General features: G+C 36.6%; 2 protein-coding genes, 1 long non-coding RNA gene and 1 pseudogene across 3 annotated transcripts; 2 read left to right on the forward strand and 2 right to left on the reverse strand.

Moving 5' to 3' along the window:
- Positions 1 to 443: 443 nt before the first annotated feature.
- Positions 444 to 2,867, reverse strand: LOC148206318 (uncharacterized). The gene is made up of 2 exons (XR_015785969.1): positions 2,253 to 2,867; positions 444 to 866 (listed from the first exon to the last, which is right to left on the reverse strand). It is a non-coding gene; the product is annotated as an uncharacterized LOC148206318 (long non-coding RNA).
- A 3,775-nt stretch (positions 2,868 to 6,642) lies between these two features.
- Positions 6,643 to 7,945, forward strand: LOC148206319 (uncharacterized). Its single transcript, XM_088113292.1, has 2 exons — positions 6,643 to 7,008; positions 7,212 to 7,945. The coding sequence occupies exons 1-2, from the start codon at positions 6,658 to 6,660 to the stop codon at positions 7,839 to 7,841; spliced, it is 981 nt and encodes a 326-aa protein (XP_087969418.1). The 5' UTR covers positions 6,643 to 6,657; the 3' UTR covers positions 7,842 to 7,945.
- Positions 7,946 to 10,271: 2,326 nt separating this feature from the next.
- Positions 10,272 to 10,839, reverse strand: LOC148206320 (phosphoribulokinase, chloroplastic pseudogene; annotated as a pseudogene).
- A 4,838-nt stretch (positions 10,840 to 15,677) lies between these two features.
- LOC148206321 (uncharacterized) lies at positions 15,678 to 19,971 on the forward strand. The gene is made up of 5 exons (XM_088107636.1): positions 15,678 to 18,266; positions 18,339 to 18,423; positions 18,499 to 18,598; positions 19,660 to 19,757; positions 19,957 to 19,971. The coding sequence occupies exons 1-5, from the start codon at positions 16,942 to 16,944 to the stop codon at positions 19,969 to 19,971; spliced, it is 1,623 nt and encodes a 540-aa protein (XP_087963762.1). The 5' UTR covers positions 15,678 to 16,941.
- The last annotated feature ends 7,652 nt before the right edge of the window (positions 19,972 to 27,623 follow it).

Genomic DNA, 27,623 nt, shown 5'->3' on the forward strand with positions numbered 1-27,623 from the left:
TTGCTTTTAGACTGTTGGAACAATTTTCCAATAACTTAGGGAAACAAGATGAACAACAATGTAGATTTGATATAATCTTTCTAGACGTGAATACACACTTTCTTAAAAGCAATATTTTGTCCCTTATAAGAGTGAAGAGGATCACAAAATCCGCTTTTGAGATAGAAAGAAGAAATACAACGATAATACTCACTCTTAGTATTAACATCAAACAAGAATAAAATTCTCATGAATTGATTTGTGTGTTAAGTGAATGATAGAATGTAGAGAAAAAGTTTCATATCTATCCATCAATAGAGCACAGGATCCCTTTATATAGATGTTGATCAAACATCTTTCAAATCCAAGAGATACTAGATTCTGATTAGTTACATTTCTTCATAAATGATTGTAACTTTTCATGAATGGTTGTAACTCTTCATTAATAATTGTAACTCTTCGTGAATCTGAAAACGGTCTCTAATACACGTCTTCCTTTGTATGTCTGCATGGGTTGCATGCTATAAATATATATTCCTTGTACAACTTTAATTGAATAAGAAGCTTTTATCTTTATCTTTTTTATCACATGTCGCTTTCTCTCTCTTTTTCCTTTTTCTCTCTTATATGGGGATCAGACCAATTTTTGGGTCTATGCCTTCATCCATAAACAATGATGTTGTTTCTTCCTCTATAATTTCTTCCTTTATACTCCTCAAACGTTCTCCACTCAGATCACCATGAAACTGTCAGATGATAAATTTTTCCCCCGTAAGGAACAAGTTCTTGCCACCCTTCGAGGTTTCAAGCTTTCTCAATTTCTTGATGACGCCCGCGTTCCTCTTTGCTTTCTTTTTGTAACTATCAAAAATATGTGAACCTTGGAGCTGCAACATAAAAGTAAAAAGTAAAAAGGGGCATAAATAGAGATAAGGAAAACTGATCTTTATGATTAAAGATTTGTATATTTCTCGTGTATATAGAGAAAGGAAATCCTTAACTTAAATAGGGTTTTCGTAAACCAAAAGGAAAAAAAGAAATTGAAAATCTAACTAACTACTAAGTAGTAATCCTAATTAACCCAAGTGACCTAACTTATTCATTAGTTTCCCCTCAAGTTCGATGGTATGTTCACCAATCCGAGCTTGGGAACAATGAATCGAAAACAAACATGATGGAGGAACTTGGTGAAGATCTTTATCTACAATTCATCTAAGTGAATGGGAAGAAGGTATAGGAGATTAGCTTGGATTTTCTTGCGCATAATGTGGTAGTCCAGATCAATGTGTATTGTCCTTTTATGGGAACTCTGATTGTGAGCAATATGTTTGGCTGACTTGTTTTCACAGTAAAGGATTATTGTCTCGATGTTAAGATCGTAGAGGAGATAATGAACCCAATGTATCTCATAAATTGTTGTAGCTAGGGCATGATATTCTGCTTTAGTAGAAGACCTAGAAACAATACTCTGTTTCTTAGACTTCCACAATATGAAGGATGGTCTTAAAAAGATGCAAAAACATGTAGTGGATCTTCTAGTGTTAAGGGAAGTGGCACAATACGAGACATTAAAAGCCTTTATCTAAATATGAGAATATCCAACAAAGAAAATTTCTTCTAAAGGGCTAGACTTAATGTACCTAAGGACATTGATAGAGAAACATAAGTCAGGTATAGTGTTAGTGAGACAGAGCAATTCTTATTTCTTTCTAGCCAAGTAGGAATACCTGAATTCTTCCTAGGATAATTGATAAAAGGAACTTGAGGGATTTATTGACTGATCCTTATGTTCCATCACACCACCAAGAACTAAATAAGAAGGCTACTCATTTGATTCAGATATGAAATACAGTAGAGGAAGAGGTACAGACAGTGAATCTGCTGTGATACCATTGTAGAGATGGTATGAGAATCTTGGAGCTGCAGCGGAAGGGCTTCCATGGTTGCTAGAGTTTGAAGAAAACGAGAAAGCAAAAAAGGGACAAAAACAGAGATAAGGAAAACTGATCTGTATGATTAAAGCTTTGTATATTTCTTTTGTACATGGAGAAAGGAAATCCTTAACTTAAATAGGGTTTCTATAAATCAAAAGGGGAAAAGGAAAAACCAAAAACCTAATTGATTAAACCTAATTTATTATTGCTTTTAAGTCGTAATCCTAGGGGACCTAACTGATTCATCAGTAACTGATATTTGAACTAACACTTTCAACACAACCTGCGTCAATTTTGAAAAGCAAGACCAACTCATAGTGGCTTGATTCCTATTCTCACCAAGATGGTGGGACTTGAATCTTCCACACAAATTTTGCAGAAGTTAACAACATACTATGCTTCCCATACGCGTGCCAAGTCAAAAAACTCAAGGTGCAGTTGCGTCAACCCAAGAAAGATCGGTCCATTTTTATGTATCTTCTTGAAATCAATAAGATTGTTGATTCCTTGTCTGCCATTGGTTCACCTATCACCTCAGACGAACATATTGATGCTATTTTAGATGACTTAGTAGAGGAGTACGATCCTTTCATTTCCTCTGTTACATCACGTCCACCTGTACAAAATAGAAGATATTGAAGCTTTGTTACTTGTTCAAGAAGAGCGCTTGGAAAAACACAAGACAACTAATTCTTCTCTCTTTCAAGCAAACTTCACCACTGCTTCTAATATGCAGATGAAGAATCGTGTTCCTAAATCTTTTCAGGGTGGAAATCGACCTATCTCAGTTCTACCCATTGGTATTCCTACTAGATTAATACGCACTTGTAGAGGATCTCGCCCTCCCTTACTCCTACACACCTTATCGACATATTGGAGGCACTAGACGAAGACATATCTGAAAATTGAAAAGCAACACAACACTTTTTAAGTGTTGTCTGAATATTTGGAATGTTCCGCACACTACATAAAAAAGTTTTTTTTCTCTTTCTTTACAAATGCACTAACCTCTTATATATGGTATTCAAAAAAACATAATTAAAACCTAAATTTTGTAGGTACTATCAAAGAAACTGAGTTGATAATATTCGCATCGATTTTAACAAATTTTTATAAATACCATTTTGCATCATGATTGATTGTTATTGTATAAATACCTAAATGTTTGATCTATCCCTTTTTCTGTATGTATTTAGTGATGGGTAAAGCTAACTTAAGGAAGAATAAACAAGGTAAAGGTCACAATTAACATTCGAAATGAGCTTCAAAAGAAGTTATTATTATCTTTATTATGTTTTGAAATTCTTATATAATGTCAGTATTTTAAGGTTGTGAAATAAATAGTTGATGAGATAGAAAAAATGTGAAGATAGTAGAATGTGAAAGTGGTAATTGAAAGAAGTATATTTTGTAATTGTCTTAGTTGTGCTAGATATTGTCTTGCAGCAAATGGTAAAATACATGAGCATTTCACCCACATGATTATTCTAGAAAATGCTAGCTAGAACCTATATAGAATGTTCTAGATTTGTACCTACATAGAATGTTATGGATTTTTCCTCTATCTTAGGTTTTTCTACATTGTTTTATAATTTGCATTATACTTTAAGACTTCTATCTTAGAATTTTCTACAATGCTCTAGAATTTGCATTGCAATTTAAAACTTTTACCTTAGGTTTTTCTATATATTTCTACAATTTCCATTACACTTTAATACTCCTCCTTGATCAAAATTCGATAACTCCAAGCATAGCACGAATCATTAAAACCTTGGTCTTGGTAATTCCATTGTGAAAATATCTACAATTTGGTCTTCTGTCGTGTTATACTCGAGTTGAATTTGTTTAGTTGTCTCTACATCTCAAATGAAGCGATATTTAATGGCTATTTGTTTTGTTCTTTGAAGATGGACTGGATTTTTTATTATTGCTCTTGTCGATTTGTTGTTACAATATATAATAGTTGACTCATTTTTTTGTTCACCCATTTCTTCAAGTATTCTCCATAGCCATATTGCTTGACACGTGGTTTCAGTAGCTGCTACATATTATGCTTTTGTTTTTTTATTGTGCCATGATTATTTTCTTATTTCATATTTAAAATACCCGATCCTAGTGAGAAATTGTATCCTATCGTTCTTTTCATGTCGCCCATTGATCCTACCCTATCATTATCAGTGTAGTCGATCATCTTTGAGATAGTCATGATTTTGTACCATATACCAAACCCCTTTATGCCTTGTTAATGTCTCAAAATTCATTTTCCTACTCCTTAATGAATCTGACTTGACTTTTGCATGAATCTTGACAAAAGACTTATACCAAACATAATGTCTGGTCGTGTATCTATGAGATATAGGAGACTTCTAATGAAACTCCTGCAACGTGATGCATTTGCTTCTTGTGCTCCATCATTTTTTTTTGTAGCGTTTTGCTTACCACCAATGGAGTAGCAACAAGTTTACAATCATACATCTTTAACTTCTTCAATAGAGCTTCAATATATTTCTTTTAAGAGGTAAATATACCTTCTTTTTGTTGTTTCACCTCTATACTGAGAAAATAGTTCATCAAGCCAAGATCGGTCATCTCAAATATCTTCATCATGTATTCTTTAAATTCTTTCATCATCTTCATATTGTTTCCTGTATAGATAAGATTATCGACATATAAGGAGATAATGAGATGATATTGACCTTGTTTCTTAATATATAGTGTTGGCTCGCTCTTGCTCCTCTTGAATCCCCAATCGATGTAGTATTGATCAATATTTCTATACCATACTCGAGAAGCTTGATTTAAGTCGTATAAGGATTTTTTTAATCTTAGTACTTTGCCTTTATTGTCATTGTTGATGAAGCCTTGTAGTTGTTTAACATAAATCTCTTCTTCAAGCATTCAATTTAAAAAGGCTAGTTTGACATCCAGTTGATAGATGTTCCATCCTTTTTGTGCTACAAAACCTATTAAAACTATAATTGAATATAAGCGAGCAACTGGAGAAAATGTCTCATTATAGTCCATTTTCGATTGTTGTGAATATCCTATAACAACCAATCTTGTCTTGTGCTTTTTTATAGTTACATTATTATGGAGCTTTGTTTTATATAACCATTTCACTCCAATGATGTCTTTTCCATTAGGACAACTTACAAGCTCACAACTGTTATTCTTCTCAATCCTTTTAATCTCCTCTTTCATTTCCTAGATCCATACTTCTTGCTTTGATGCTTAGCAATTAGGCTAAATCATTGCCATATTGCAAGCTTTGTATATGTCTACCAAAGATCTTACTCGTCTTGGAGTGGACTCTAGTGAATAATCTTCTTCTTGTTGTTATGTAGGTGGAGAGAGAGTACCTGAATCTTCTGTCTCTTCTTGAGTTTGTTCTTGAGATTGTTGCACTAGAACTAAAATGTTGCTTTTAACTTCTTCTACTCAATTCCCAGAAGTATTTTCATCAACCTCAACATCTCGACTAATGATAAGCTTTTTTGTTTGTAGGTTGTAGACTCAATATCCTTTTGATGATTTGCTATATCCCAAGAATATTCGTCATAGGGTTTTGTCTTTAAGCTTGTGCCTCCTTTCATCAGGAACATGTGTAGATGGATCCAAATACACGTAGGTGTTTAGCTTATGCCTTTCTTCCACTCCAAGCTTCAATAGGAGTCTTGTCTTGTACTGCCTTAGTTGGACATCTATTTAGAATATGAAATGTAGTGTGGAATACTTCAACCCAAAAAGTGTTAGACATACTTTTCTATTTTATCATTGATATTACCATCTCCATGACAATCAATTCTTTCTCTCTAAGACTCCATCTTATTATGGAGAATATGCTATTGTAAGTCGGTGCTATATTCCTTCATCTTTGCAAAAAATTTCAAACTCACAAGATATGTATTGCTTTCCACAATCATTTTAAGTACTTTTATCTATTTTCCATTTTGCTTCTCTACAATGGCCTTGAATTTATTGAATACTCTGAAAACTTTTGACTTTGCTTTCACGAAAAGGATGAAATAATTGTCATTGTGATGTGAAGTCGTCCTCCTCGTTCAACAAACATTGGTATGGATAAACTCTAATAAGTCTTTTGCTCTTCATGTTTTTCCTGTTGAGAATGGTAATCCGTGATGTTTGGCGAGGAAACATCCTTCACATGATTCATTATTCTCCTTCATGCATGGAAGACCTCTTATCATGTTTTTCTAATATAAAAGCTTTAAGGCGTGTGTGTTGAAGTGGTCAAATCTTCTATGCTAAAGCCATCAATCATCAACTTCTACTTTCATGACAATATTAACTTTAGGTTTGAAGCTTATAGAAAAGCTTCTATTTATCTTCTTATTTTTACTTGGCGAATTTTTAACCTTCTATTGTCATAAATTTTGCATGTATCTTTTTCAAGGTGAAGTGAATATTCATTCTCCATCATTTGGTCAATATTTAAAAGATTCTCTTTAAGATTAGAAACTAATAAAACGTCCTTGATGAATTTTGTATCTTTCTTTGTCTCCATCATGATAGTTCCTTTGCCTTGAGACTCCACTATAGTGTCATTTTCCAATAGAACTTTGACATTAACAGATTTATCAACGTCTTTGAAGATGCTTTGATCTTTGGCCATGTGATTGCTACATCAACTATCTAAGTACCGGTTTCCTTATCTACTAGGATATTCTTGATTATCATAGAATAAGTGTTACTCTTAATTATGTTCTTCAGCAAAGTTTTCTTGATGCTTATTTTTATTATGACAATAGCCAGCAAAAAGGAAAATGTTTCTGCATTTTTGACAGCAGCAAGAAACGGCATAGAGGAAATGGTGTTTGAACTTCAATCTAAAATACCAAGTGTCGTACATGAAACTAACCCTGAAAGTGAAAATGTATTGCTTGTGGCAGTGAAGCATAAGCACGTAAATGTTGTTGAGTTGTTGCGGAAGATTTTGGATAAAGAAATTTTTGATAGCTTAATTTTAGAAATGGATGACAGAGAGAACACAGTGTTACACTTAGCAGCAGGTACTTCAAACAACGAAAGAGCAGGTACTACCATGCAAATGATATGGGATATCAAATGGTATCAGGTATGTATATTTATAAATTATATCACCTTCAACTTTCATTATCTTTCACCATATACACAATAATTCCTTTAAAAACATACTATACTCAGTATATTCGAATTGAGATTAATAATTAATTAAAATATCAACAATCTAGATTTTAATTAACTTTAACAGAATATATATTGTGATGCTGGTATTGTATTGTATCATGCATGGAGCAGTACATCAGGGCTCTAGTGCCGGAAGAATTCGTTTACAGAGCCAATAAAGATGGTAAAACTGCATGGGAAATCTATGAGCAGGAACACATGCAGAAAGCGAAAGATTGCTCAGATTCCCTAAAGGACTTATCCAATTCTGGCTCAGTTGTGGCAGTTCTCATCGCCGGCATTTCCTTCGCAACGTCGACCACCGTCCCCGGCAGCACCGAGCATGGAAAACCTATCTTAGGTGGCAAACCTGCATTTGATGTATTTTCCATTGCTTCCCTTATAGGACTTGGCTTCTCCATCACCGCACTGGTAATGTTCCTCGCCATACTCACTTCTCCAAAACAGGCACAACACTTCCACCTCAGCTTGCCCTTGAAGCTTATCTTTGGCTTAGGTTCTCTTTTTGCATCCGTTGCTTCAATGCTCGTTTCCTTTTGGGCTGCACATTGTTTTGTGCTCAATGAAAAGTACAATATGATACTCCTCCCTGTTTATGTTGCCACTTGGTTGCCGCTCGCTATCTATGCGCTGATGCAATTTCCATTTTATGTTGATCTTGTGAGAGCTATTTTCAAGAAGGTGCCACGCCCATACAGGAATCCACACTCATTTATATACCCTACCCACTTCTCTTCATAAACATGCCTTTGCTAATTCAACCTCACTTACCAGTTTAATTGGTTGGTTTGTATAACCTAATGATGTCTTGTTTGCTACTTAATTATCTGTCGAACACATCCATATTTTACATTTGATAACTTTCTTGGGGAATTTTTTTTTCGTTCGAGCTTTATCTTAAGTGTGGACAACCTATCACACCATTTTTTATAGTTTTGAATTTAATAATGAAGTTTACATAATGATATGTCCCAACTTAATACATCATGGTGAAATACCATTGCACATCTTAGTAAAATTTTAAAGTTTTTCATCTTAAGGATTAAATCCGTTTATTTTAAAATTTGGAAATTAAACTTTTTCAAAATTTTGAAAAAAAATTAATTCCAATTTTAAATTAAAGTTTAAGTGTAAAAATATATTTAACCTTTAAAACAATGAACTCTTATATTTTAAAAATTATTCATGAAATACATGAAATTGCATGGTTTTTCGAAATCGATTGTTTTCTATCAAGTTCATAAGCAAACTTTGACAAGTGTTGAAATTCAGTGGGAGTACTCTTTCCATGAACTCAACATATTACCCCAAAGTGATCGACAATTAGACGCCTTTAACAGAATTTAAGAAACATGTTTGACGTGTTCCATATAGGATAATCCAAGGAATTACTTCCATCGGGTGAATTTTGGAACATTAATTTTCTAATATAATATCTATCTCTCATTTTAAGAGAGAGATCCGGACTCACTCATCTAGTTTTCAGTTTCACGTGAGTTAATTTTTCTATATTATTCTATATAAAAAATATATATAAATAAATTTAATTTTTCTAAAAATATTTAATAAAATATCAATTTTAATATAAATATTTGTATAATATTTATGCAAATTTTAAATTTTATTTTAAGAGAGGTTCTCCCTCCACTTCACTCACTTCACCCTGCTCCTTCCTTCTTTTTTTATTTACAACTATACAATTGTTAGAAAGAATCTTTTTTCTTTCAAAACAGTTTATCCATTGATCCATTCAATGATAAAAGAAGCATCAGCCCTCCTTTGCCTTACGCATTTCAGAATCATAAACCTACACCCCTTTCTCCTTCCTTCTTCCTCATTGTTTCTTTGCTGCATTTATTAAGCTTAGTTTTTTTCCTCTGTACTGGTTGTCGTCCCCTCCTCCCTCATCACCAACTTCATTTGTTTATATCTTCTTCTGGTGGAGTGGTCCTCACTTCGTCCCTTACTATTTGATTTGGTGGTTGCGTGCACTAGTGCAGTCAAGAGAAACGACAACGATTATTTTCGCTCATAGACAACGGTTTCGCAACCGAGGTATATATTGGCGAGGTAAAAAGTCTAGCATTTTATTCCTCGGTTCAAATACCCGAGGCAGTAGAGAGTGTTTCTTTTTTACTTTTTTTGTTCTGCTAGACTTTTGGCCTCAGTTTGTCTTTGAACCGAGGTAATAAAAGGGTTTATTTTTTTCCTCCAATTATATGCCTCGGTCTTATGCCTCTGCTCAAGCTCCTTGACGAAGTTAATACACTACTGGAAAATTGGGATTTATAGACAGCATTTTACCGAAGTCCTTGAAGCCGTCGGTATAGAGGTAATTACCGAAGGCTTATAAGCCGTCGGTAAGGACCTCACTAACTTAAGTCAGAAATTAGGTTCGTCGTGCCCCAAATTCATTTTCATCAGCCTCGTCGTTTTGGGCGTATCCTCCCTCTCTTCACACAGTTTCCTCCGTTGGTTCACGGTCTGTCACTTTATCGGTGAGTAACCGGCGGTGGTTGGTCACGGTGGTCAGTGGTGCCTCCACCGGTGTTGGTTCACGGTGTGTGGTGGTTTTCGGGAGTCCGGGGCTAGGGTTCGTCCTAGGTTGGTTCTTTCGTTGAGGGCTGGTGGTGTGGAGGTTGAGGGACTTTGTCGGAGTTAAGTTCCACAGAACTTCATTCACACTGTCATGTTCATTTTGGTAAATCCTAGATAGTGTTGCTGCCTTCATCTACTTTTCATTAACTTCTTAGTATACGGTTGAAGGAACTTGGTTAAGGGCTGCGTTGGAGTGGTCGTTGTGGGGCGTTGCTGTCAAGGCTATCTCGGTTGAGGTAAGTTGTTCGTTTAAAAATTGGTTATCAGTTAGAATGTTGTTAAATCTGTATGATTTTGTTGTGGCATCAGTGTATGTGCTTGTTTGATTGAGAAAGATTGGTTTGTAATTGGAATGAGGGGCAAGGCATTGGCATTCCAGTTAGAAGGTTTAAATAACCTTTAACCGTAGTATAGGAAAATCAAAGAAAAGGAGGAATACAATTAAACATTAGTCCTAAGTTTCAATTAATGTAAAAGTTAAACTGTGAGTGACAGAACTTCCCTCAAAAGTTAAATAAAAGAAGGATTAATTGAGTGAAATAGTTGTAACGATGAAATGAGAAAATGAGAAACTTACATTGGGTGCAAACCTTCAATGACTAAGATTGTGGGAGGTTTGATGAGGTCAGGGGGGTCCAAGAGACCAATGACATGATTGTAGATTGGTTTTTGAACAGCAATTCCATCTTTGATTGCTTTAACTTGGTCATACATGAGATCAAAATCGTTGGCTCTAGGGTCAAGGGCAGTGACTCCCTTGTCCTTTCTGCCAGTTCTATCCAAATAGTGGTAATCATCCAAGCATATGACTGTAGTGGTGTGACTGATGATAGTGTTGGAATCAGGGTTGCTACCCTTTGGTGGTTCTGATGCTCCTCCAAACACACTGGTAAGCCTCCTCATGAAGGTAGTTTTTCCACAACCTAAGTCAGCAGCCAGACCAATCAGCGCTGTGTGTTGGTCACTTGCTGCACATTTTATCACATAGCTTCTGCCACTGTTGATACCCCTCTTGCTGTTCCTCCCTTGTGCTGTAGAATAGTACCTGCTTTTGGTGAAAACTCAGTTGTGTTTTTGATGGGGTTGAGATGGAGCAATTTATGCTGAGAGATTGTGTTGAGTACAGAGTGGAAGCTGGCATTTTCTGTTTTTCCCCCTCTAGAGAATTTTCATACAAGAGATGTTGGAGTGGCCTCTGTTGGAGGGTTATTAAGGAAGTTACATTCCAAGAAGTTATAAGTACTAAAAGATATAGCCTCCTATTTACTAAAAGAAGTTATAAGTACTAAAAGAAGTTATAAGTACTAAAAGATATAGCCTCCTAATTACATTCCTCTGTTGGAGTGGCCTCTATTGGAGTGCCCTCTATTATCTATATAGCCTCCTATTTACTGCTATATAGATTACAAGCAAGGAGTTATAAGTACTAAAAGATACAATTATTATTATGCACAGTAAACTTCACTACGGAAAAGCAAATAATAATAATTACTCATTAAAAACAAATTCCTTTTCTTTTGAATTTTATCACTGTAAATGTTTAAGTGATGGTTTATTTAAGTGTGTCCTTTTTTACCTTTAAACCAGTTAAGTGTGTCCTTTACCATGACCAAAATTAACTTTACAGTAACCTTTTATTTTCCCTCTCTCATTTACCATTTACACAATTTCATACTGGCCCAGTTGGCCTTCACTTTCTCTGTTTCCCAAACCTGGATCCTGACTCAAACACCATCATCATGTTATGAGTGCAATGAAAGAGTATAAAAATCAGCCTAAAATGTCACAGAAGTAGGAAAATTATAGGGATGTGTTGATTTGATGTATGTCTGATTCTAATAATTGGTGCCTTGTCTGGCACCTTAGAATTTAGAAGGAAGGTTTAGTGCTTTTTTAGTTGTCATTCGCCCATATGTATGTGTCACCTATATAAAAGTTTATCAACATTTATCATTGTGTGGTTCTGAATTTATGTATGTTTTAGTTATTAGGATTTAAGTTTATGTTCTTTTAATGGACCTAGACCATGATTCTGAAATAGAGCAATTGAACAGTGAGGCATAATTAAAGATCCTGAGCAAATTTCTTGAACTTAAAGCAAGTATCCTCTTTTGTATTTGTCCATTGAATTTATTGTTGTTATCCTTTCTTCATCTCTTATTTTCCCACACTCTGTCTCCCCTGGAAGTTCCCTCTGTTAACACTAAGACTTTGGCTTCATCATTCACCTTTCACACCACAATACAACAACCACTCGTACTTTTCTTGAACACCAAACTTAACTACATTTTCGTTTGGTACCTCAAGTATGCTGAAAACAATTGAAACTAACAAAAATGTCCACAAGTTGTACAATGTAGCTTACACAAGTGGATCACACTAGAATCAAACAATTAGGGTCAAGTGTATGTAAGTATAGAATGTGCCAGAATAGGTGCATGATGTTTGAACATATAAGATGTGTAGCCAACAATGAAAGGAGTGTAAAAGGTAGTTGGAAAGTTGTGTACTCAGTTCAGAAATTTGTACATATATACACATCATGAAATTCACAATAATGCAATAGTGAAGGTGGAAAATGTAAAACAGACACCTGAAACTATGTACCCAAGTTCAGTTTAGCTGAAAGTAACCAAAAATATCCTGAAAAAGTAACCACCATACAGTCACGAGAAATAAAAAGGTTTCATAAGTCCATCAAACCCATGTTCTGCTGTGTTCACAGACCCAATCAAACAATGATGAATCTGTAAAATTTGAAACTGCATAAATTTGAAACTGCATAAATTTGTTCTTTATAAACCAACTTAATTGGTCAATCTTTCTTTCTCTTGCATTCAGTGTCCTACATTTGTGACATATAGAGCCTAGTTTTCTTCTCACTAGACCAGAACCTGTATGTAAACACAAGTACACAAAACATCAAAGAAAGAAACATTATAATTAAAAGTTTGTTGTTGTGAACAAAAGAAATAAATTGCAGTAAAAATAAATTAAAACAGTGAAAACCGAAACAGTTAAAACAGCAAAGCAAAACAGCAGTAAAACAAAAGACAGTAAAAACATGAAAACAGTATAATCGAACAGTAAAAACACAGACTTCATCAGATTGCTTAAAACTGAAAACAGAACCGAAAACTTAAGATTGCTCAGACCAAAAAAAACTAAATTTCAGCAATACAGAAATCGTTAATTCCAAGCAGAAAACAATTGCAGAAAACTTAAGTTCAGAAAGCAGTAATTGAAAACAGTAAAACAGAAACGGAAATTTTGACAGCAGAATAGTAAAAACCAAAATTAAAGTGCTACAAAATATTAAACAGCAACAGAAAATTCAAGATGGTAGAAAGCATAAGGCAGAATTTAAATTGCACAAAAATTAAATGTTCCAACAGACCTGGAAGCTCAGCACTGGAAATGGAAATGAAACTAGATATTTAATTGGAGTCCATTACAGAAAAGAGAAAATTACACAACAAAACTAAACATCACAGAACGAAATTTGAACACTAGAAACAAAGAACAACAAAACCCCAAACCTCCCCAAGGGGAGGGGGAAAAATTACTCAGAACACAGAACTAGGAAGCCTCTAGCCTACTCCTACTCCTATTGCCTACTGGAATCTGTCTACTACCTCCTCTGAACACCCGAGATTTTCTTTTATCTTCCTCAGCTCACGGCCTTCTAAATTCCATTCTCGGTGCCTTTCTCCCATGCTTAATGGAGTGAGTGCGTTGATGGCATCTTGTCCCCCATTATTTCCAACGTGCACATTTTCTTATTGAATGTCAGTCTTTCAATTAAGTTTGTTTAATGTGCACATACAGCCGTGACATCCACCAAGCCATCACTCTGACCATTCTTCTTTGTAAATTCCTGCCATGTGCCGCATGGTTCCCATGACCCTGGACCATACCGTGAGTGCCTCCCACTACTCCAATTGAAGCAAATTTTTACATTGTGGGCCGTGAATGTGGAGTTGCCACTGCTGCCAATAAACTATGTCCATGTGCTCTCCATAATGGTCCATTTATTTATTTTTAAAGCAAGTATTCATGATGGCCATGTGGTGTGTTGCTTCTCGTGCAGCCCCTCCAATTTGCAGAACCATTCTTCATGTATTGTATTGAATCAAGAAATAATTGGGTGGAAGATTCCCTTCCAAACGTATCCGCGCACATCCATTCTCTTCAGCTGCAATGTTAGTGCATGTGGGGACATGGTGTCTCCACTTCTTAAGAGGAATAATATTCCCTTTGGTATGCCCATGTGCTAACCCATTTTTAAACTAGCACAATAAGCTAAGTAAAGTAAATAAAATATTTACTCATCAAGGAGCTGATGAGATATTTTTAAATAATACAATACAAATATATACACTTCTATAAGGTTTCAATCATATCCTTCAGACTTTAGTCTATTACTTCTTTGGATATGCAATGGGTTTCCATTTTCTATTTATTAGGCAAGAAGTTCATAGTCAGTTGTTTCCATTTAAACTAGTTAGTTTCACTATTAAATTTGTGCTATACACATTAACTTGAGTAAGTACTAGGTGCATACCATTTAACCAATGATTTGGTGAAGCAAAAGCTTGATTGCACCTTAAGAAAACTCCCAAAAACATTGCAAGTCTTTAAGTGTGATTGTAGTATCTTTCTCAAGTCTTATTTGTTGATTGTAAGTCCATTTCAGTGTCCAAAATTCAGTTGACTCTGTAAATCTAATTTTGGGGGTATAATGGTGTAATTTGCTTCATAAATTGGCTATAACAAGGGTGATTTTCGATTTTTGTTTGTTTTTATGCTATTGAAAACCTTGAAGAAGCTTAAATTGGTGTTCTAAAGTTGATAAAACTTTTCAACACCAGATATTTTAGCTTATAGCCAGATTTGGTGTTTAAACCATTACTTTTTGAGTTAAAATGGAAGTAGAGTGGTCATTTTGAACTTTTTGTCGTGCATTATTCATTTTAAGGTACTGTTTGTTTATAATATGTAACATTATTATAAGTTGGTATATAAAGATTATTATATGTTGCAAATATAGGTATTTTGGAGGAATACCCACTGTTCAATTGAATCAAGTTGGTGTCAAATTTGGAGGTGTTGCAAATTAGGAGGACTTAAGCATCTGAAACAAGTATGTACTCAATCATATTTTATTGAAGTTTTCAAATTCCTGTTTTTGGTGCCTGAATGTGCATTTATTGTAAACTTTGTTGGGTATGTGCTGATTTTACATTGTAGATAACCTTATTGGAATATTTTGAACTGTGGACTTGTATTTGATTTAAATTCTGATTTGTATGGTAAAAAACTACATAACAGACCTATAATACGTGCCTTTGGTTCATGTTTATGGTCCAAACTTGATCTCACTCTCTCCCTTTATGTCCAACATCCAACCACATTTAAAGTAAGTCTTAATGTTTGACCAAAAAACACAACATACTAAAGTAGGCTACCAAACTACACAGACACTGTTCTAAAAAGTTTAGAACAGTTAAACCTACCTAGTACAAAAATGACACTACAAAAAGTACCTAAAACTCAAAAGATGACTACCTAGAACCTAAAACTAGTTAGCAGAATAGGATAAAAGTCATAATATGGTACAACTTGATTAAGTTAAGTAGTCATTTAAAATCCTATGGTACTACACACATTCTCAATAGAAAGAGAAAGGTAAAAGTAGTATAAACACTTAGAACCTACAAAATATTTGGAAGTAATCTATACAAAGATAACTTCATTAATAATAAGTTGTCTCCCCCAAATTTAATACACAACCCCTTAGGATGTTTAAGGCATTTCGATACTGGGGACTTGTCTTTGCATGCCCTTATTGTATGCCTATGACAGTAGCTGTTAAAATTGCCCTCCATGTTCGACTTGAGTAGTAATAGGTTTATTACTTATGTCACATGGAGTGTTGTTGTTTGGCTAAGTTTGTATTTGTTTGGCTTGTCACAAAACATGGCCCATTTTCCCAACCATCGTGGATGGATGTACGACCGTTGTTATAGTGGAAGGAGAGGTTTGAAGGAATCTTTTGTCATTGGAGTTGAAGAGTTTGTGGAGACGGCCCGACGATATCAATATTATGCTGTTGATGGAGGGATTCGATGTCCATGCATGAAGTGCGAATATACAAGGATTTTGAAAGATGAAGTCGTGAAGCTTCACCTATACCAGAAAGGGTTCATGCCTAATTACACGGTTTGGACTTTTCATGGTGAACAAATTCCTTCGACCTCCACTGCAGCTGAAAAGCGGCTTGCATCAGGTTCGAATAGTAGTGTACATACATCTGAGATAGATCAATTTGCGGATATGCAAGAGATGGTCGACAATGCTCTTCGTCGCCACGCTGAACAAGAAGCAAACCATAGCCATTATGAAGAGCCTCCAAATGAAACCACACAGAGGTTTTTCAATTTACTGACAGAGGCAAATCTGCCTGTATTTGAAGGTTCAACTGAGTCAAAATTATCAGTGTGCATTAGACTCATGGCTGGCAAATCTAATTGGAACGTCCCCATTGATGTTAGATTTGACACCACCAAACAATTTGATGCCGAAGAATTATTACCAAGCAAAAAAATGTGTTTCAAAGTTGGGATTGGAAGTGAAGAAGATTGATTGTTGTGTTAATGGATGTATGTTATTCTACGACAATGACTTTGGTAAAAAAGATGCATTGTTGGTTGAATGCAAATTTTGTGGCTCACCAAGATATCATACCATGCATGCTGGACGGAGGCAAAAAAAACCCATTCCCTTAAAATCCATGTTCTACTTGCCTATAATTCCAAGATTATAAAGAATGTTTACTTCAATGCAAACATCAGAACACATGACATGGCATGATGGTAACAAAACTGAAGGATTTTTGCGTCATCCTTCCGATGGTGAAGCTTGGAAGCACTTCAATCGTAAACATCCTTCCTTTGCAAGTGAACCGCGTAACGTAAGACTTGGTCTATGCTCTGATGGTTTTACCCCATACATTCAGGCCACTGCATCACCATATTCATGTTGGCCCGTGATAGTTACCCCATACAATCTACCACCAGAGATGTGTATGACAAAGCCGTACATGTTTTTATCGTGTATAATACCAGGTCCATCTAATCCCAAATCATTGATTGATGTTTATTTGGAGCCTTTGATTGATGATTTGAAGAAGTTATAGAATGGTGTTTGGACGTATGACGTTTCAAGGAAGCAAAATTTCCTTATGAGGGCAGCGTTGATGTGGACTATTAATGACTTCCCAGCATACGGCATGTTATCTAGATGGAGCACGCATGGTCGATTAGCTTGTCCACATTGCATGGAACAGACAAAGTCATTCCAATTGAGTTATGGGCGGAAAAGTAGTTGGTTTGACTGCCATCAACGATTCTTGCCCATTGATCACCCCTTTAGAAGAAACAAAAAGGCATTTCGCAAAGGGCAAGTTGAAACAGATATGCCCCCACCAAAGTTGACTGGATCACACGTTTGGAGAAGAGTGAAAGACTATCCAAAAGTCACTGAATCTGGTCATAATAGGCTAGAAGGGTTTGGGGAATGGCATAATTGGACTAAAAGAAGCATATTCTGGGAACTTCCCTATTGGAAGGACAACTTGCTAAGACACAACCTCGATGTCATGCACACAGAAAAAAATTTCTTTGACAATGTCTTCAACACAGTTATGAATGTTAAAAGTAAGACAAAAGATAATGAGAAAGCAAGAAAAGATTTACCTTTGTATTGTGGACGAAAAGACTTAGAGTTGAAGGCACAAGGTAACGGCCGATTATTTAAACCAAAAGCAAATTACACCATGTCAAAAGACGAGACAAGAATAGTGTGTGGATGGATCAAGGAGCTTAAAATGCCAGATGGATATGCTTCTAACTTGTCCAGATGTGCCAATGTTCAGAACGGTACTATTCAAGGGTTGAAGAGTCATGATTGTCATGTATTCATGGAGACTTTCATCCCTCTTGCGTTCAGTTGTTTGCCAATGCACGTGTTAAATCCACTAATAGAAATCAGTAACTTCTTTAAAGATTTGTGCTGCACGACACTAAAGGAGAATTCCCTTAAAAAGATGGATGAAAATATCCCGATTATTCTCTGCAAATTGGAAAGAATATTCCCTCCTGCATTCTTTGATTTAATGGAGCATATTCCAATTCATCTTGCATATGAAGCTTGGCTTGGGGGACCCGTGCAATACAGGTGGATGTATCCCTTTGAAAGGTTTATGGGAGAATCCAAACGTTCAGTTAAAAACAAAGCTAGAGTAGAAGGCTCAATTTGTGCAGCTTACTTGCACAGAGAGACAACTTATTTTTGTTCACATTATTTCAAAAACTTCATGTTGTCCCCCACTCATGTCAGAAATGAAATGCAATGGAAAGTTCAACCACGTGAAGGTGCAGTATCAGTTTTCCGACAATCTGGCCGCCACGCAGGGAAAGAGTTCACACATTGGTTAACTGATGCTGAATTCAATTCTGCTCATGTCCATGTCTTAATCAATTGCACTGAAGTGAAGCCATACCTTGAGTATGTCATCATCCATCTCTTATCTTTCCAACGACACAATTGTTATACACTAACGAATTTCGTTTGTACCAGCTCATTTCTTGTCGTCGAGCAAGTCACAGAAGGAAATACTTCTGCTAGAATACACTCTGAGTTTCCCCATTGGTTTAGAAATCAGGTCTGTATTTTTTCGTACGTTTAGAAATCGGTTAATTTGACTCTTGCTGTCATAATTTTTGTAGTGTATTTGTAGGTTTTTAATCAGGCATTAACTCCCACAGTTCAAGAGTTAAGACATCTCTCGAATTGGCCAATGAGATGTGTCAAAGAATGGCACACTTACTTCACCAATGGTTACAAATTCCATACACAAGAATGGTCTAAAGGAAAGAAAACATCAAATTGTGGTGTGTATGTGAAGGGCCTAACAGAGGGTTGCTATGATGATTTCTACGACATCATTCATAAAATATATGAGCTGGAGTACAACAGCACTACTTCTCCAAACAGAGTAGTACTTTTTTATTGTGAATGGTTTGATCCTTCTAGAGTTGGTACTAGAGTTGATCCACGCTTTAATATTGTCGAACTCAGCCAGAGATTAAGATATCAACCGTTTGATCCTTTCATTCTACCAACTAATGTCCGACAGGTTTATTATGTGCCATATCCATCATTCCGCAATATTGACAAACGTGGTTGGGTTGTAGCAATACAAACCAAGCCTAGAGGTCGCATTGACTCAAATGAGGTTGAGGAAGATGTTGCCTACCAACTTGACCAAATGTCACAACCACAAGAAATTCTTGAAGTTGAACGTATAACCGCATTGGTCGACCCTGATGGTGATGGCGATGAATTACAAGGTGATGAAGAACAAGAGGAAGAAGAAGAAGACGAAGAAGAAGAAGAAGAAGAAGAAGAAGAAGGAGAAGAAGAAGATGAAGATGATGATGAAGAAGAAGAAGATGAAGATGATGATCATGATGTCGATGAAGAAGAAGAAGATGATGAAGATGAAGATGACGACGATTGAATGTTGGACATCTATTGTAGCAAATTGAACTATCATTTGAATACAGTTATCTAAAATACTATGTCAAAAGTTGTATGCAATTATTTAGACATTGACTTTAAAAAACATTGATCCTTCCTTATTCATTTCTTTTTTCTCCCTTTATTTGTAACCATTCCAATGCAGTAATGACAGGACAAGGTTCAGAACGTCCTGATAAAGGAAAGGGGGTAGCAAGGCCTAAAAAGAGGCAACGACAGGCACCAAAGTATGTACTTAGGGTGCCTGGTAGACTACCTAGCATTGCTGCCCCCGGTACATCATCTATGGCGCCTCCTCCTACCCCTACAGTACAGCCTTCTCATACCCCTACAGTACAGCCTTCTCCTACCCCTACAGTACAGCCTTCTCCTACTGCTGCAGCACACCCTTCTACTACCCCTGCAGCAGACCCTCTTCCTCATCCTGTGATTATAAACCCTACTCCTTCCCCTGTGGTTATTACCCTCACTCCTCTCCCTGACCCTACTTCACACCATCTGCTGATCCAGATTCAAGTGGTGATGGTGATGGTCTTGACCCGCCCCTCCATGATCGACCATGGATTGAGCCGTATGGTAAAGGGTAAGATATTAATCTCTTCACATAATTTGATGTTTATACCTTACTGTAATTGATATGACTTCTATTATGCAGGTTTATTCCATCTAGGGTTGCTTCCCAGGCCATCACACGTTCAATTAAGCAACACTTTTTAAGTCCATGGCCTACTTGGGGAGCAATACCTGACGACGACAAAAAGCCATTCTGGGAGCGTTTTCAGGTGAACAATCCACTAAACTAAATTGTCCCTCTTATTTTAGTATGTTATGTAATCAATGTTTGTTCTCTTTAATGTTACAGATGAAGGTGCAGTGGAAACCTGAACATGAAATTCAGATACACAGAAATTTCCACATGAAAGCATCTCATCGGCTCTCAGAGATGTTTAGGGATGCCCGCAATGCAGGACAGCGCCCTTACTGGCTGGGTGATCAAATTTGGAACTCTTTACTGGCTCATTGGAATACAGTAGAGTTTCGCAATAAGTGTGCCAAGGCTCATTGGAATACAGTAGAGCATCTGAAAAGGGTGGCACCCTGCATACTGGTGGGTCGATAACCATTCATGAGCATGTCATTCGTATGGTAAAATTTCATTCCCTAACTTTTGCTTTCATGGCCCCACTTATGTATTTTTTATTTCATATGTACAGTTATAATTGTCAATTTTGTTACAGGCACAAGCTCTGGGACGGGCGATCCATGTTGATGAGGTCTTTGCACAGACTCATGTTCGGAAGGGCACTAATCAGTTCGTTGATGAAAGATCTCGGAAGACTCATGTAAGCAAATAACACTATTACTATTACTAATTTTTCATTTATGTAATGTCATTCCCTAACATTGCTTTTAATGTTTCAATAGGAAGAATTTTCTACGAGACTTTCACAGGTTAGATCTGAACATGAGTCAGCTCCTACACCGGATGATGCGAGTAATGCAGAAGACGACATCCGTAGGACGCAGTGCTGGGTCGACATCGTCGGTGGCAAGAAAAAGGGTCGCTTGTACGGTGCAGGACAACTTGCTGCAAACTACACGGCATCGAGAGGAGGTACTCTGAAGCACCAACCTTCTTCTTCCACCACTGCTCCTGAGGAGGTTGTTGTCCGCCTCACGCAAGCACTGGAGCAACGTGACCAGGAGCTCACTGATCTCAGAGCAGAGTTTACAAACTTTAAGGCCCTAGTCATGAGAGTGTTGCCTGAGACCTCACAAGACGTACAACATATCCCTTCGACACAGCCACAACCCTCCTCGTCATCACCCGTTGCCCCTGAGCAGCCCACATCAGTCCAGCAACCCTCATCAGTCCAACCCTCATCAGTCCAACCCACACCAGTCCAGCCATCAATACAAGAGCAGGATGATGAAGATCATTCTGATGAAGACTATGTACATTATTAGTTTGATTTTGTTTTTACTTCTTATAGAAACTGTTGGATATTACAAACATTTGGATATTACAAACAATTGAAATTTAGATCATTTCGATGTTAAAAAACTAGATGACTTTGGATGTTAGGACATCAATATGGTTTTATGTTTTAACTATAAATTACATGTTATATGGATTAATGCATGTTCTATTTCTTAATGGATGTTCTATGGATATTGATTAGTGATTGCATCTTTGAGATGCACATTATGCAGATCTGTATATACTTGAAAACTGTTATCCAGGTCTGTTTGTGCTTGAAACTGTTATGCAGGTCTGTTTGCGTGGTTGGTTTCATAAAAAATAGAGTAAACTGTGATTTTTTCGTGCCACTTACCGAAGGCTTTTGCCCCTCGGTAAATACCCATCTCATGTCATTACCGAAGGCTTCCGGCCCTCGGTAATTATCGAAGGCTTGTGGCCCTCGGTAATTACCAAAGGGCAAAAGCCGTCGGTAATTGTTAGCGACAAGAGATTTACCGACGGCTCGATGGCTGTCGGTAGGCCGTCTGTAAATGTCTTTTTCCGACGGCTTTTGGCTGTTTCCGAGGGATTGTGGCCTTCGGTAATGCCCTTTTTTTTTTGTAGTGATAGCACCTTCAATTATAGAATCTTGATCACCCTTCAATTGCCAACCAGATCAAACAAACAAAATTTTTCAGTATGAAGGAAGCAAGTAAAGGAACAAATAGGTAAGAACAAAAAAAGGAAGAGGAGCGAAAGATATTTAATATCACCTTTGGAGATTGAGCTCCAACAAGAGCTTGGAAATGCTCCAACTCTTTACTGTCTAGAAGAAATATAGCTTATAAGAAACTATACCAACAATAAGAGACAATATTTTGAGAACATGAAAAAATGTACAATCCGACACTTACATGGTTCTTGAAACTCATAAACCTTTGTTTCATTATCTCCAACTTTGCACACCCACAACCCAACACCAACGCCGACACTCCCTCATCAGAAATAGGGCAACCCTCCATGTACATTTATCTTAGCATGACCAATATCACTGATTTCCAGCATGACCAGGTGGAGTTCCACTATGCTAGTAACCTCATTCATCAATACATGAAAAAGAGTATTCAATCCCCCTGGCATCGGACGAGCTTCAATACCCGCAGATGCTTGGCGTCAAGAAAAGGATAGAATAAAATGGTGTCCTTGAGATAAATGGCTTTGAGTTTCATCTTTAGCAGTGCAACACTCGACGCGTTTTCTGTTCCACGAAAACCGTCGAGGGAGAGGTCTTCAAGAGCCTTGCACTAACGCATAAATGCGTTCATGCCTCCGCCTCCCAAAAAGTTGGACCTTAACTACAACTTCTTCAAAGCCTTGCAATTCCTAGTGAGGAGTTCGAGGTCTTGGTCGGTGAGAAAGTAGGAGGCCTGGACATGAAGGCGCGTGAGATTAGGGCAGAGTTGGGAGATAGGGATGAGAGTTTCGGCGCTAATGGTCTCAGGGGAAAAACAGCAAAATCAGCACCAGCACCATCTAAATCGTTACCAGAAAGAAGGCAATATCACAAACGGCCCAGCACCAACAACGACAATTCCTCCATACACCGCCTTCCCCTACCCCAAATCCAAATCTCTAAATCCAATATCCTCCAAAACCAGACACGACCTCACCACAGTAAACAATGGCCTTCCCAAAGTCGCCATCAGATCTGCCACCGAGTAAACATACTCCTCGCTTACCTTACTTCTTGCCTTTTGTATCAGCCTCACCGCATACTCCAACGGCTCCGAGCAAAGCTCTCCGGCGGCAATCACAGCTGCCGAAAACCCGAAGAAGCTACCCGAAGTAGTAGTCATGAGCATCGTTCCTCCACTGAGGCGGCGGACTAGACCCAAACCCTACGTACTTCCCTCCCTACGACGGCAAAAGCCCTTCAAGCCGCAAATCGTTCTCTGCCATCTTCCTCGCGAAGAAGATTTCCTTGTTCTTCGCCAAGGCCTCTAGTTGCGACCGCATGATGTCCTTTGTCCACCTAGACCTCGCCAGCACACCCGCGTCATTCAAGCTCCTGAAGTCCCTGGTTGACCTACTCCGGATGTCCGCTGAACTCCCCCGTTGTCCCATCCTCCCTCGTTAGGTCTTCGCGTCTGCGTTTGCGTCAATGGCTCGTTGTGCCTCGCCGTGCCTCGCCGCGCTCGCCACCAACGTTGAGTCTGCTGCGGTGAAGAAAAAGTCCAGAAGCTTCAAGCTTCTGCATTTTGCATGATGAAGAGAAAAAAGAAATGAAATATGGATACCAAGGCTCGCGAGAAAGGATACCTAAGGCCAAGGGATTTCCTCTGATTAGGGTAAATTACCCCTTTCTGACAGAACCTTTCTACCTCGGTTGGTCAGAGAACCGAGGCAGTAGGGGAATTTCAAAAAGTTGGCAAAACATTACGTATCGGTTTCGCTTTTATTCGAGTTAACCGAGGTAATTTGGGTTTTATGCTTCGGTTCCCCTATAACTAAGGCGTATAAGTTTGTTAAAATTGCAAAAATGCCACCGTCTTTACATATGCTTCAGTTCTCTGACAAACAAAACATATGACCCGCATTCTTAACCCTATTTTGCACTAGTGGTGGTGTTTAGTGCAACAATGTAGATCTTCTTCTCCTTACAGTTCACTTGCTTCCTTACTTTTTTTCAGATTTCCTTAAGGTTATTATATGATATAAATGCTAGATATGTTATTATTATAGAATCTGTGTTTGATACGCGTTGATCTGTGCTTGTTTCGTTTTTTATCTGCGTTGATCTGGGATGAGGGCAAAATTAGGGCCTTATACCGCACTTGGAATTGCGGATCAGGCCCCGCCGCACATGGAAGTGCGGTTTGGAGGGATAGGAACCGTACTTGGAGCTGCGGTTGATGAGTCGGCGCAGTTAGACTTGCGATTGGTGTTCGGCGCTTTTGCATGCAACCGTAGTTAGAAGTGCGGATGAGGCTAGCCACACTTCGACCTGCAGTTTACGGTGGCCACACTCGGAGCTATGCCGCTTGCGTTTTTAGGGTTTCTTTTATTACTTTATTTTCTTTTATTATATTTAATTAAATTTTTATTTAATTTGTTTTAAATTTATAAATTGTATTTCCTTATATTATTTATTATTTTGTATTTTTGATATTTATTTATAGTATTAAATTTGTTTAAAAAATATATGTATGAAATATTATGTTAGTATATTTAATTTATTTTGGTTAATATTATATATAGTTTTTTGTTAATATTTTATATTTATATATTCTGTAAATTTTATGTTTATGTTATATTTTATGGTTAAATAATATTTAATATGTTTTTGGAATATCTTTTCATTTTTTGATTTGTTTGTTATTTTATTTTAAAATTGTTTTTTATTTATTTGTTTGGCAGAACCACTACTGTATAACCTTACAACTCTTGAACTTAGAAAACAATTTAACAGTACAAGGAAAGAATGAAAGTCAAAAAATAAGAAGAGGGAAGGGGGTGCATGTAGGACAACAAAGAAGATTTAGGGTTTATACCATCAATAAACATTTAGGGTTGTTGTTGGTTACAAAATCATTAACTCATCATTAATTTTTATTGAACTTTAATAAATGAAGGACAAATGTGTAAAATGGGATGTGCAGGAAGAAATAGGTGAATTGCAGGAGGCATTACTCTTGTTTTAGTTTCAAAAGAGATAAAATTGCTTCATTTTAAAATAAATAAATTAAGACAAAATACTAAATTTAGATTACGACAATGATACCTTAGACCACATCAGTGCCACTTGGCACAATGTTAATTTAATACTGATAATTTTTAATTTTTAAAAATAAAAATAAATGAAATAATATTAAAAAATCATAAATTAAAGTACATGACTAACAAAAAAACTTAATTGAATCAAATTTTTTAAAATAAGACCAAATTGATACTTATTAAAGAAAAATCAATTTGACATTTTCCTACAAAAACAAATACGAATAACATAATTTAATGAAGATATTATTGTCTACTTTAATGAAAATTAATATGCAATGTGTCATTATTTAAGAAATGTAAAGGCGAAAATCAACAAAGCAAAATTCTTCGACAACTATAGTTAGAGGTGACTAATATGTTATCAAAATTTAGATAAACGAATGGTAGAATTAAGATTTAAATTATGATGATGTATTAGATTTTGACGTGGCATTATTTAATTGGTGAACGTGGTTAGAAAAATAAATTAGGGATTTGGTGCACTGTAGATTTGGGATTTTTCAACAACATATTTGGTATCAAGAAATAGGGATATCGAAAGGGAATTAGGGATTTTGAAACACTAATGTATAACATAAGACGCTGCGAAAGAGATTTGAATCCAAATTAGAGAGAAGATCGAGACAATAAGACAATCAGGTGAGGCTTTCGAAACATGTAGCGAATGAAGGTTCACGACAGTTGAGGTTAGTTTGATTTCCTTCGTTTTATGTTGCATTTTGGTTTTAAGTATGGGAAATGGTGATGAAAACTCATTTAGGGAATTCCATTCAAAGGAGTACCAACTTAAGCTAAGGCTAAGAAAGGGAGTTGAAGAAGAACTTTTAAAAGCTCTTTCTTGATTTTCTTTCTCTAAGTCTTAGAAGGATTCTCTTTAATATGTTTATATGTTGTTTTGCAGGGTCTAATAAAGGTAAGAAGTCATAGAACAACCAGCAAAGGAGCTTAATTAGCCAAGGAAAACAAAGGAGCAAAAGCTAGGAAGAAATGGTTTGAATTCCGGATTGGGATCTTACCTTCTGAATTAGAGTTCTAAAGCAAAATGGCTTCTGAATTTGGATTTGGCTCATCCAAAACCCTCGCACGCCCAGCCTCTACATGACAACTTTACATTTTGCAATGTTTTCCATGTGTTCTTGGTGTGGGATGCGTGATCCAGCCACCTAGTCTCTCCAGCTTGACTTGTATTTGAATTTTGAAGGGAAAATTGTTCAGAAAGAAGGCTCCTCTTCACCTATAAATAAGACAACCCTTTACCTTGTAAAATTCACCTTTGAAGTATAATAAAATGCTGCAGAATTTATTTCTAGCTTCTTATACTCTTGGGTCAAACCTTGTGTCACTCATCTAGCTTGCTTCCCTGGTAGGAAGGTCTTCTAAGCTTAAAGGCTCCATACACTCATCATTTTTTCATTCACAATTTCATCAAACAACTTACATGCACCATTTTCCATTACTTCAATTTCCATTCCACTGCATTCTCTGGTTCAAGGAAGTTGTCCTAGCATGATGCCTGGATGTGCTTCCATCAAATGGGAAATGGGTTTTTTTCATTGTATTGTTGTGATATGAGTATTTATTTGCAATACTTTATACGGTGTGGTCCCTTATTTCGTTTTAAAATGTGTAGAAGTGTAAAACTTGTGGTTCCCTATTCTGGTGTGTCGGTGGTGAGGATTTTAGTTTGTCCCCCTATTTCATTTTGAATTTTGTAGAATTTGGGTCCCCTATTTGAGTGTTTTGGTGGTGGGGATGTTAGTTTGTACCATTTGCTTGTTTTTGTGGTAGGGAGTGTAATATGTTTAATATTTTATGGGCATAATGTGCAAGTGCAAAGATTTGGAGAGAGATATATAATATAAAATGAATGAAGAACGTTTTGAAGTAGTGGTCCACCATACTTGACACTTTATAAGTGACGAAAATAAAAGTTTCATACTAAGATAATGTTAAGGGGTCATACAAAGAACAATTTAGAAGAATTTATGATTATGGTAATCAACTTTTGAGAACAAGTCCAGGTTCAACAGTCAAAATAAAAGTTGGAAAAAGTGACGGTGAGTTAATCTTCAATAGATTTTATGAATGCTTGAATGCATGATAGCTTCATTTCTTCTAAACTCTTTATTGGGTTGGATGGATGCTTCTTGAAAGGAAAATATGCAGGGGAGTTGCTAACAACAATTGGAAGAGATGTAAATGAACAGATTTTGCCCCTAGCATATGTTGTTGTTGAGGTGGAAAACAAGGACTCATGGACTTGGTTCTTGGAGCTTCTCATTTAGTTTCTTGGTGGGGGAAGTTGTGTGTGCATCATGCACATTTATTTCATACCAAATTTTTTTTATTATACAATAAATTTGACATATAAGTCAGCTTCCTTGAGTGTTATTATTTTTTGAAAATGTCAAGGTCTTTTGTCAACTATTGAAGATTTTCTACCTAGGGTAGAACAAAGATTTTGTGTTAGACATTTGTTTTCAAACTTTAGAAAGAAATTTCCCGAGAAAATTCTTTAACATCTCATGTAAAGGGTAGCAACAACCACATATCCACAACAATAGGAGAGTGAAATGATAAAC

Source organism: Vigna umbellata, chromosome 1, assembly GCF_029865625.1.
Source record: "Vigna umbellata cultivar VRB3 chromosome 1, Vumbellata_1.0, whole genome shotgun sequence".
In the NCBI taxonomy this organism is placed as follows: Eukaryota; Viridiplantae; Streptophyta; class Magnoliopsida; order Fabales; family Fabaceae; genus Vigna; species Vigna umbellata.